The 12,941-nt window shown below is 37.4% G+C and overlaps 1 protein-coding gene across 2 annotated transcripts in view; it reads left to right on the forward strand.

Moving 5' to 3' along the window:
* Fkbp14 (peptidyl-prolyl cis-trans isomerase Fkb14) overlaps nucleotides 1–12,413 on the forward strand; it is a 61,491-nt gene extending 49,078 nt beyond the window's left edge. Inside the window, exons 4-6 of one of the 2 annotated variants that reach the window (XM_073956291.1) lie at nucleotides 4,715–4,803; nucleotides 11,060–11,247; nucleotides 11,535–12,413. In XM_073956291.1, coding sequence (XP_073812392.1) covers nucleotides 4,715–4,803; nucleotides 11,060–11,247; nucleotides 11,535–11,714 — 457 coding nt within the window. In that variant the 3' untranslated portion in view covers nucleotides 11,715–12,413. Of the gene's footprint in view, nucleotides 1–4,714; nucleotides 4,804–11,059; nucleotides 11,260–11,534 lie in introns of both variants that reach the window. The other variant, XM_073956290.1, reaches the window with a different exon arrangement.
* The last annotated feature ends 528 nt before the right edge of the window (nucleotides 12,414–12,941 follow it).

Raw genomic sequence — 12,941 nt, forward strand, 5'->3', positions numbered from 1 at the left:
TGTATGTGTTCTTTTACTATCTAATGGATTTAAAAACGCAAAATAAACCAATTTGAAGGCATTAAAAATATAATTGTTACATTCAAAGTTAATGCCAAGAAGCTCCTCCTTGAAATTCAATCATCACTTTTAAATTTAAGTTGAGCGGAACGCTCTAAATCTGTCCGAAATATAACAAAAATATAACAAAAGAAGACTTGTAATAATGGGGGTTAGACTGCAATTTGCTCAAAGCTGGTAGTTCCCCAGTTGTTCGGGTAACTAGGGAATAACTAGCAATTTTGCTGGCTACTGGTAAACACCCCTAGTTACCACCCAATCTACTCGCAATGTTATAGACTGGTGAATTTAACATGGGGAGGTCATAGGAAGGGGTCTATTGTCCCCTCACTGCATTACCAGTAACCACCCAATTCGATAGTCGTATGAAAGACAATTGTCTCCTCAGTGCATTACGAGTAACCGGTCAATTCGGTAGTCAGAAATGATAGCCAAAAATACTAGTAACTTGTAGTCAGATAAATGGGTTAATGCATATATGCATTAGCCACACTTTATTTTAATACATGGAGTGCAAATATTTTACAAAGGACAATATAATATTGTATACATATAGATCTTGATCCTTGGTACTGGAACTAGTGAATGACTACTTGATACAGCGACTCGTGGGTCCATCAGATCATTCAAAAGTTCCTGAAATAAAATGTATAGAAGTTTAATGAAATGACGCGATAATGAATTGTGTCAAGATATGTATCAATACTTACCACATATATATTATAAATATTCTTCTTAAATTATTCATCCTTCTTATGATTTAGCTGGTAACACGTTCTTTTTTGCATCTTAAATTTTTTCACAACAAACGCATCAATAAGTTTTTAAATTATGAACAAACGAACAAAATGACAGATTATTTTTTCTATTTTGTTAAAAAAAGAAATAATGTTGAAAAGTGATTACAAGAGAGAAACATTGTCTATTACACTATCCATCGGTAGTCTATAAAATAGTCAATATATTACACGCCGCATTACCTGTAACTAGTCAATTGACATGATAGACAAGGAAGCCTATTTCCAGTTAAAAAATCGGGCTATAGGTTATTTTGTGTGCCATTTTTGGGTGTAAATTAACTAGGTTCCATGAGTAACTAGTTACTTGCCCATGTCAAAGTAGACAATTGCTATTTATTGAACAACTGGGTCAGTATTTATTAGTTAAATATATTTTGCGCCTAAAAGTGTGCAGAGTTTATCATTCTCCGCCCAGTACAAATATCGTTGTACAGTACAATAAAAGTTAACATATACAGTACTTATCTGGACTCCACACAGAACTGACAAAAAATCGTGGACAATATCGCCAATATCGCTACTTTATATTGAAAATCACTATCGATTATTAGTTTGTATATACATAACAGACAAGTTTTCAATTCCCGGTTTGTAGATAGGAATTTCGCTTGTGATTATAGTCTGTAAGTGGGTTGGGCCCACTGGGGAACTGGCACCCATGCTGGCAATAACTTCCAGCAGTTAATCTCATCCACAATTAAATCCAGTAGGTTATATTGACGCATATATTTGGAATTTCCTTCGCCCGAGAAGACAATGTTCCGAACAGTTGAATTTGTCAGTGAACCAAAGACTGTCTAGATCATAACCCGACTTGTCACCTGTTTGTTGTCTTTTCTACTTATACAAGTACCATATCTTGCGATTGGCTGACTCAGAGAAGTTTAAGGTCCGCAGTGTTTCCTTAATGATGGATGGTTATCGACAGATTAAATTGGAAATATTGTAACTGATATCCATATTTTACCAGTTCTAACGCCGTATCAAATTTTATATTATTTCTCTCTTCATATTAAAGAGTGCGTTGCAATAATATTTTAAAGCTGTAGAAACTCCCTATCGCCGAGTCCGAATGGAGTGTAGTGTGTAAAGAAGTTTTATATAGCTAAAATACTCCGAGCATGTAGACCAATATTACACTGAGGGATTAAAGAACTTCAAACCCAAGGCTTTCTGTGTGCAATTAATATTGAGAAAGAAATAAGAAACGACCAATAAAGACCCAATGCTTCGGATCTACCTAAATTATATGGCCATAAACTAGCAACGAATATCAAAGTTCTATCCATCTCATTACCCTGATTTCACCCTCTTCCTTTCATTGTATGACTATTTTTTTGGGCTTAAATTTAATAGAATAAAACAAACGACTAATAAATTTAGAGTAGTAGTTACATAGTTTTTTTAACTGTCCTCCTCTTTGGCAAATCATCCAGACCTTATGATTATCACTTGTGCAACAAAACTTTTTAACAGATGAAAAATGCCTCCCAATGCAACACTTTTGGAAAAATAAAAACAACACTAAAAAAGTTAGCACTAACAATTGTTGTGACTACAAGTCAGGCGACGGCAAATGATGGAGAGAAAATTTCATTCAAATGCCACATTTTACTTGTTCTTGGTACAAGGTTACAAAGTTTACATTTTTTATTTACGCTTATTTAACAGCCAGCGCGCCAAACAAGTGGCGGGTTTAAATATTTTATATGATGCCTTTACTCTGGGGGGACTTTGTAACAATTCAAATATTGCTGTTGTCTTCATTTGTAAATACAATACAAGAGGAACAATTCCCATACACTTGTGTTTCGGCTACTGTTAGAAGAAGCTTAACTGATGATGATGATTTTCAAACAATGATGAAGTAGATTTGTTTTTTCAGACACCCAAACGACATTTGACTGTTTGTGGCAAGAAGAAAAGAAGTGAGGATAATCTCCTATGAGGTTAGTGCAAAACATGTTGTTGTTTTAAACAACCATGTGAGGTGACAGTTGAACTGTAGCAGCAGCACCTTTAAATGTCATGGAATTCCTGTAAAAAGAGACCACATTTCTACGGACGTATAATATTTGTAACAGAAACGCGTTATTGCGGTGGCATCTAACACTCTAAAATTAATGCGTTTATAAAAAGGAACATTTGAAGAACCTGGGGGATTCCTGGGGATTATGAGTGCCTTCCCCCACCTGTTTATGTTTCTATTTTTTTGCACTTCAATATGTTATGCATGCTTATACCTTGATAACCCCACTCCACCACACACGACGCATTCATACGAGCAGAGTTCATCTTTTTCTACCTTGAATTTTTATTGCATTTCGGTTTGTTGTGAACATTTTTCTGTTTGTTTGCTTCTTTGTACAAACCACTGACACTTGCTTCCGTCCGTTTGCCATAAACACCTAGAAAACAAGTCGTGCAAATGTTGTGGAGGATTTCTTTTAAGAGATTACAAAGATGATGATGATGACGAAGACGATTCTATTGCGAGATGTGAGTGAAGGCACACAGATGTCTTTAGAACCAGAGGTGTAGGGTTTTGGGTGGATGCGCTACATATACCCAATTATGATTAAGTTACTCACATCAACCCAATGCTACGTCACTGTTTAAACTGCTTATGTGTGTTTGTGTCTTTTTATGGTTCAAATGCTAGATTTTTTTATTGGGTTTTTGCAAATGCATAACTAATTTTATGCGTTATTCAGTGTGCCAACGTTTTCCCAATATGCTTGTATTGTTATTACCTTTGCTGTTGTTGTTTGGTTTTTATTATCATTTGAAAATCTTTGTAAGCTTTTCCGTATATCAGAATTTATGGATTTTATATTAATACTCAAGAGGAGTGTATCATCGTAACTTCCTAATATTGGAACATTGATTTATTTTCATTAAATATGATAATTGTTATTTATAAGGGCAGATACGGCTATTCGTGGCTTTCCGCGTGAATTTTCAAACAAAGAATAATAATTACAATTTGAAGTTCAACTTGCCCATATCTTCATAACATGTCCCCTAACAATGATGTTTCAAAAAAAAAAACTCAAGAGGCATTTTAAAGTGCCGTAAAACCAAAACAGATTTCCTTAGAAGCATTCCATTCATTATCGTCTTGTAAGAACAAAATTATTAGGTATGCAAAAATTTCTTAAAAATTCCGTCATTTGCTGCAGCATCCTCCCTAAGCGCTGTCTGTGATAAGTTGTTTAAGTTTATGGTAATCATTTTTTATTTAGCCCCGCGTGTGTCATTTGTTTTCGTGTGTCGGAGGGGATGGGTGGCACAACCTCAAAACAAAATCCCATTGACAACATTAATATTTAGGAAGATGTTCGCATTAAATTTGATTGTTACAACCAAACGTTTTGTAAACAAATATTACAATAATTAAATGTATGAATGTAGCAATATAAAGGTGCTTGCAGACAGTTCCCATACTTTTTGTGCCTAAAAATGGCTACATACATACATATGGATATTTATATAGACATAAATTCCCACAATTATCCCATCTACAATATTTTTTTCTCATAATACCATAATAGGAAAATCATATGAATCATTCCTTACATCACATTTTCGCTTCGCTTAAACCACCTTCCACGGTTTTACATTTTTTAATCCATTTCCTTTTTTCCTACAAATGATGGATTGTTCATGCGGTCCGGGTTCATCCTAGAGAAAAAGACATACAAATGATGTGCCGAGCATACGTTAAAAATGTGAAGTGTTGTTACATCGTTTTCGAGAAGGGCTCTTCATGTGGTTGCAGAACAGTTTTTTTCTCGAATGACACTTAACTTCAATTCGTTCTAATTGTTTTTACTTTTTTCTATTTCTTTCAGTTTGGATCGTGACCAACCATTTACCTTCCAATTGGGTGCTGGACAAGTTATCAAAGGCTGGGATCAAGGTTTAGTTGATATGTGTGTTGGTAAGTTGTGAAGTTCTTCTCAAGATTTATTAATTGTCTTTAAATGATTGAAATATCCAAAATCATTACCTAAAAGAAGGTCGAGCAGATTGTCAAACAAAACATTAGCGGTATTCACTCATGGTGGTAAACTCTTGTATATGTACTAGGGTTTTTACAACGAAATGTGAACGTCTTTTTTGTGAATATTGTAAACAAATCAAAACATCTTAACATAATCGTCAGCCTACACGGTGTGCCTTAACCAAATTTAAATGGAAGGTGCTTACACCTGGGAAGTTTTTGCAGATTCTGAAACTACAATGCTCATAGATGAGGAATATCAAGAAACAAAAAAATCGCCGTGGGGATTTTCAAATAAATCGCAATTTAAGTTCACGTTTTTAGGGGTTCTTTAGGTTCTCAGGAGTCCTATGTACATGGGCCTGAAGAAAATGTTGTAGCTGTGAAAATTCTCCACAAGATTGCCCTTTATGATATTTTCGTAGGTTTTACAGTTTTTGAGATATAGAAGTTCAACTTGAGACAATGCACTGACTGTATCGCCTCCTTATAAAACAATATCATGCTCGGTGCACCTTAACTAACTTTTGATGAAAACCGCTTACACATGCGAAGATTTCACAGATTCTGAAACAGATAAGAAAAATTAAGAAAACAGAAAACCCGCCGGAGGGTTTTTAAATAAATCGCGTTCAAAATTCACAATTTTGTTTTTGTTTTTTTAGGTTTTCACCATTTTGCTTGGAAACCGCAAGTCGTATCGAAATGAGTCTAAAGAAAATGCTGTAGCTGTGAAAATTCTCTACAAGACTGACCTTTAGGTTTTTTCGTAGGTTTTACCATTTTTGAGATATAGAGGTTCAGTTCAAATTTTTAGGTTTTTATCTTAAGTCTTCAAGATTTTGGAAACCGCAATTTTCAATTATATAAGTTTTATTTGGGAAATTGCAGTAATGACATTGTTTTATAAGGGGGCGATACAGTCAGTGCATTGTCTCAATTTAAACTTCTATATCTCAAAAACGATGAAACCTACGAAAGTATCATAAAGGTCAATATTTTCACAGCTACAACATTTTCTTTAGGCCCATTTACATAGGACGCGCGGTTTCGAAGCAAAATCGTTAAAACCCAAAGAACCCCTAAAAAAGTGAACTTAAATCGCGATTTATTTGAAAATCCCTCCGGCGATTTTTGTGTTTCTAGATATTTCTCATCTATGAACATTGTAGTTTCAGAATCTGCAAAAACTTCCCAGGTGTAAACACCTTCCATTTAAAATTAGTTAAGGCGCACCGTGTCTATGTTTTAGTTTCAGTTTTATGCTAAGTTTACATTTACGAAATCCACTCGATTTCATCTGTCAATTCCATAGCTCAAACGTCAAATGAAATCTCATCTGAAATCCATTGGATTTCATTTGACGTTTAACCTATGGATTTGACAGATGAAATCGAGTGGATTTCGTAAATGTAAACATAGCATTATTACACTTTTTCATGAAAAAAATATTTTTTCTTGGCTTCCATTCTTTTATTCTTTTTATTGTTCCCATTTTTCTACCACAAAACAAAACTCCGACATAAAAATAAAACTCACAACAAAATGGCGGCAAAACAATCAGCTGTTCTACACCCTTGTAAAAGTACAGTGGAATGTTTACAATACTTTTAGGTCGAGTAAATTAACAACCCTGTTGTAAATTAAACTTTCATGTATTTTGTTGTTGTGGTATTGTAAACAGTTGTAGATCTACAAAGTTAATAACATCTACAAGATCTAGAATGTCACTTTACCACCATAAGTGAATACCGCTATTATTGCACATAAAAACTTTTTCCCACCAACATCCCCGAAGCAACAAGGGAAAACTTTTCTCATATAGATATGAACAGCCAATCTGTCTAGCCAGTTTGTCCTCCCGATAAGTATTGAAAGAAACCTCTTGGTGACTCAGGTGTTCGGCCTCCCGTTGTTCGTGTTATAGTGGTTCATAAGTGCTAATGGGTATTTTACACGATATGTTATTTTTATTTTACATATGTGTTGTCACTTTCCATATATATTTTGTATATAAAAAGTGGCAATCCATATGTAAAAAACATATCGTGTAAAATACCCATATGTTATGCGCTAGCATCTAAAACATACTACATGTACTGACTAGTGGAACAACGCGCGTAGTAGAAGTGACACAACATCCGAAGAGATGAAGTGAGGCAATAACCCAAGGGGGAGTGCAGATTTGTTGGCCGACACAACTAAATCAAAAACTTCCACAAATAATTCTCAACACTTGTTACACTTTCGTGTCAGTTGGCGGGACTTCTTATTCAGACATAAGTACGCAAAGCCCGTGTGGCTACCCAGCAAACCAATCGTATCGACATCGTAATGAAATCGGAACAAAATTGGGACGATACGTCCGATATCTGATCCGAAATCGTAACGATATCTTAACGAAAGTTGTATGAAGTGGTTGACATAATTTCGGAACGAAATGTCGGAGCGACATCGGATCGATTTCGTAACGAAATCTGAAGAAAATCTTTGGGAAATTCGGAAAGGAAATTTCTTTTCGACATTTGTTCCGAAATCGGTACGAAATCGGTACAAAATCTGAACTATTTCCTCTCCGAAAAATCGTTTAGAAATCGGAGCGAAATCTGAACGACTTTGCTTCCGAAATTGTTCGGACGTGTCGCACATCAGACATTTGGTTTGCTGGGTAGCTTCATACCTTTTCCATCACACACTCATAAACTTTAGTGACCAGTCGCACAAGGTGATTGCGACTTATTCCGTAATGGTTATCATGGCGATTAATTAAATTGCATTGAACTGCACCGCCTCCGGAGAAATCCATGGTTGGTTGTTGTTGTTGTAGCAACGCATGTATGTTCGTTCATGTATTATTTCAGTTATCAAGTTCCTCTGTATCCAGACTCAAGAATTCTGTAACCTGGACTGGTTGCGTCCATAAAGAATGAGGAGACAGGTGAGTGGGGTTAGCTGGGCATTTGAATAAATGCAGAGTATCGTGTGGTCCCAATCCACATGCTCGGCATATGTTGGGTATCGTGGCGTCAATTCTGGCCCAATACGAATTGAGGCGGCTGCATCGTCCGGATCTTAACTGAGCTACAACCACTAGTGTTTGCCTTGGCAGCTGGCGTTGTTCTGCTGCGATGGATGGGGGATGGACTCCAAGTACGGCATTCCCACTGTATCTTCGTACTGTTGCAGTCCTCAGTGCGGCATTCTGGCAGGTTTGAATCTTTTTCCACTGCGATGCGCTAACTTTTGCAGACCACGCTGGCGTCGCATAGCTTACCACAGACCGGCCTATTGCATTGTAGGTGGTCAACAAGGTTTCTATATCAGCACCCCAAGTGCTGCCGGCCAGCGACTTGCGAACCTTGTTCCTACTTCTGATCTTATTGCAAGTAGCTGTGGCATGCGCGGACGACTTGAACATGCTATCGAACGTTACACCCAGTATTTTAGGGTAGTTAGTGGTCGGAATCAGTGCACCATCGACCAATATGTTCAGTGGGAGCCTCATCTCAGCCGTCCATGTTGTGAACAGCGTGGCTGTGGATTTAGCGGCGGATATTTTCATATTCCTCAGATGGAAGAGCTGGACTAGGTCAGCTATCTAGACATTTAACCTATCACATATTAGTGTTGGGCAATCTCGTTCATTGAGCGGATCGATCTTTTTCATTCCGTTCACCAAAAAGATCCGGGTCGTTTACTTCGTTCGTTGGCTCTTTTTCGTTCAACAATACATTTGAATGTTTTATTTTCTTATGAAGTCATTCGTTCTCTGCTGCATATGACTCCGTCGTTCTTTTCACCGAACCGTTCTTTTGATAATGTTCGGTCACGAATGACAAACAAGCGATGTGTTACTTGCTTGTTTGTTTGTTTGTGTGCTAAGGGGGTGGTTTTGTTTCTGAACGTAGTGGTGGTGGTTTTGATATGAAAGAACCAGATGAACGAATGATGCAAAAGAAAGATATGACCGAGATGTGCTACTGAATGAAGTGAGTTACTGAGCGAGAGTAGCTCTCAGAGAGCTCTGGATCACTGTTTGTTTTGTGTGGAAATTTGTTTAGAGTTTGACTGCAAAATCAATGCTGCTAATTTTGTAAGCAGCAATGACTCGTCCATCGGGGATCTAAATGAACGATATAAAAAAGTGAGCTGGATACGGATCCGTTCGTTCTTTTCACGGAATCGTTCCTTTGAGCCGGTTCGTTCATGAACGACGCAACTCTATCACATATGTCATCGACGATAGGACCCGACGCCAAGATCGTACAATCATCCGCATACATCACGATCTCATCACGTCTGGAGGGTGTGGAATTTCAGAAAGGTAGAGGTTAAACAGTTCCGGAGATATCACCCCTCCTTGGGGAACTCCCTGTTTCACTTTACGGGTTTTGGACTTCTTGTTTCTGAATTCTACAAAGACTGGCGTCCACACATATAGTTGATTACCCAACGTTTCAAACATAGCTGGAGATTAGTTTTCTCTATATCCTCGAACAGCTTGGCATCGTTGACGGTATCGAAGGCCTTCGATAGGTCAAGAGCCACCATGACTGTTCGGTCGCACGGCCTTTTCTGGTTCAGTCCTCTACTGATATGTGTGGATATGGCGTCTAATGCTGTTGTAGTACTATGCATTTTCCGAAATCCATGTTGATGTTGGGCAACTGGAAAACATCTTCTCGTCGTGGGGAGGTGTAGCGCCTCTAGGATCTTTGCTACTGGCGGCAGGAGTGAAATCGGCCTGTACGATTCACCTTTGATGGCATCCTTGCCAGGCTTCAGTAGCGGGACCACCCTGCCAACATTCCAGGCATCCGGTACAACATGGGTGGCTAACGATAGGTTGAGAACACTTGTTAAATACTCAACTCCAGGTTCATCCAGCTGCTTAAGCATTACCATCGATATTCGGTGCGGGCCCAACGCTTTGGATGATTTTGCGTTTCGGATGGCATCTGCAACATCGCTCATCGTAAATTGTGGTGGTACCTCCTCGGCTGGAAGAGTTCTTCATATACGGCGTAGCACATTTCTCTTCGCCCTATCACTCTCGGGGTGCTCTGTGAACTGCCGGTTAAAATAACACGCGCACCTCTTTGGGTCAGTTACTGTCACGCCGTTGAAAGTAACAGCCGTTCTGTCATCCTTCTTTTCCGGACTCGAGAGTGATTTAACCGTTGCCCACAATTTACTTATTCCTGCACCAATGTTGCATTGCTTCAGATGGTCTAGCCACTTTTTCCGCTTATGTTCGCCCACTAGCCTGTTGACTTCAAGAGTATGTTCTCTAACTCTTGGGTCTTCGGGGTTCGTACGACGAAGCTCATCACGTTCATTTGCTAGTCCCGTCGCCTCTGCTGGGAAATTTGGTCTTATTTCGGGTATTCGACCAGCAGGTATGTAGCGAGCGGCTGGTTTAGTGATGATGTCTCGGAAAGTTCTCTCAGCTACCCGAGGATCTGAGGAGGTGGGTAATTGTCTGAAGCGGTGATTGGTAAATTCTCTGACACCTTGCCAATCAGCTTTCCTATGGTTCAGGAAAGTGAGGCGTTCAGAAGTTATGAAGTCGCGTGTCTGTTACGGAGACGATGATAAGGTAAATGACGGTTTGCCAGGATACGTCATTTATCAGACCTGGTGCCACAATGGTGATATCTGGCGAACTGTGGCAGTTCCCTCTAATCCTCGTAGGAGCGTCTTCATTCAGCAACTATCGATTTGCTCTGCCAGCGCTGTACCCCTCTGGTCATTACCTAGGACGGAATGCCAAAGCTCATGATGAGCATTGAAGTCCCCTAGCACCAGACGGTTATCGCCCTCTAAAAGCAAACTAATATTGGGCATGTGTTGATGTGACAGTGTTTGATGTTAATGCAAATAGCAAAAATAGAATTGAGTTGTAATCTTTAATACACTGATGAACACGAAGAGAGAATTTGTATGGTTAATCGTACGAAAACGTGAAGGCGAGTGTTCATCTTGTTCATCTTGTTCATCTATGCTTTAATATGAGAAAAGTATTCTTTTGTCTCTTCGGAATTGTCTTTTGTTTTTCGCGTGAAAAACAATTGAAAGCTTATTTTTTGCAGTTTATTATGCTTATTATTTCATAGTTTGTTTTTAGATGCCATTTCAATATTTTATTTTTTTTAACCTAGTCTTAATTGATTTCAATAATTTTTTTCTTTAGGTGAAAAACGTAAACTTACCATTCCACCAGAGTTGGGCTATGGTGATCGCGGTGCTGGCAACGTTATCCCACCCAAGGCTACTTTGGTCTTTGATGTTGAACTCATCAACATTAGCAACAGCCCACCAACCACCAATGTCTTCAAGGAAATCGATGAAAACGGTGACAAGCAATTGAGCCGCGAAGAGGTAAACCAATATGTATGGATCGCACTTTTTCATTTTCTACACTTTTGTTTGATTTGGTTTTGGAACACTCATGTTGTGGTGATGGGTTGCTATACTATCTCTCTCTGCTTCCTTTCTCCTGGAAGAAGAAACAAAAAAAAAATAATTTTCCTTATTAACACAGAGTTCATCATTGTAGCACTAACACTAAACTCATTTTAATTAACACACAATGCACTTTGAAATATACATATATCATCTTTATGCCATCATTCTTTATATTTATTTGGTTAATTATTCCCTTACAGGTCAGCGAATACCTGAAGAAACAAATGACTGCCGTCGAAGGTCAAGATTCCGAAGAATTGAAAAACATGTTGAAGGAAAACGACAAATTGGTTGAAGAAATCTTCCAACACGAAGATAAGGACAAGAATGGTTTCATTTCACATGATGAATTCTCTGGACCCAAACACGATGAACTGTAAGAATTGCTACTCTTACAATTCTAAGCGCCAAGGTGTTTCCTTCCTTCCTTCCTTCCATTCTTCATTAGTAGTATACAACCAAACAATTCCAACACTTTAGTAATTCTTAATTTCATACATGTCATTTGAGCTTTTCTTTTTCGTTCTTTTGGTTGTTTAATTTAAGTTTTTTTTATGTAAAAATAATATACAAATCGAAACATTGTTAACATTTCATTATAATTGATAATTTAAAAAAGTTACTCTCATTGTAAGAGTATTTGTAGTAAAAAGGTTTTGTAGACAGATTTGTCGTCTCTTTTGTCTCTCTATCTCTTCCTTTGTTGTTCATATTTGTTAAAGAGCTCAGTTAGAATTTCCCCATCTTTTTTATTTCACATGTTAGTTTTGTTGTTTTCTGTGTAATAATAATGTAAACTTAATTAAATTAAGTTAAACCTAAAAATCTAAACACAACAACAAATTAAAAAAAAAAAATGGGAAATTCAGTTGTAAATGTTAATATGAAACAGTTCAAGAAGACGTCTTGCAAATTCTTTGCTACTACAACTAACTGGACAAAGTGTATAAATAAGAGAATAGTGTTTTTTCTAATTTTGTATTGTAAAAAATAACAACAACAACAACAATGTACACACAATTGTTCACAATCAACATTTTTGTAAGTAAATAAAGTAATTTATTTAATGAGAAAACAAATGTTTTATGATAAGAATATGCACATTTCTGTTGGCGGTAAGTATTTTAAAGCAAGTAAGAGAGGGTTATAGTCGGACGGGGCCGACCATGTGGTACCCTACCCCACTACCCTTGAACATCACCAGGTTTCCACGTAATATGTTTGCCGTCCGATAATGCATACATAAGATGATATACATGATAACATGTGAGAAATATTGCATCTACATACACCGTCATTTCCTTATTTTATAATGGACAGCCGGACCTTTGAAATAGACTTTGGACGATTTTTATCGCCCAATGAATAAACGACCAATATTTCGAGGTATTACATTACTTCTTACCAATGCCCACTGTGCATTGCCATTGGCCAAAATTTAAAAAATAAAGTCCAATTTTTGGTACCAAATGTATTCATATCTACTCCTAACATGTTAAATGTCCCTAAAATAAATTTGTTATGGATTACTTCTTACTGTACTCTTTGAGAATAGCATCAAAAAACAGAAATTTTAACTGGTTGGATTTCGAGGTGAATTCAGTGCA

The sequence above is a fragment of the Musca autumnalis genome, unplaced genomic scaffold (genome assembly GCF_047663935.1).
Source record: "Musca autumnalis isolate F117 unplaced genomic scaffold, ASM4766393v1 scaffold_5, whole genome shotgun sequence".
Taxonomy (NCBI): domain Eukaryota; kingdom Metazoa; phylum Arthropoda; class Insecta; order Diptera; family Muscidae; genus Musca; species Musca autumnalis.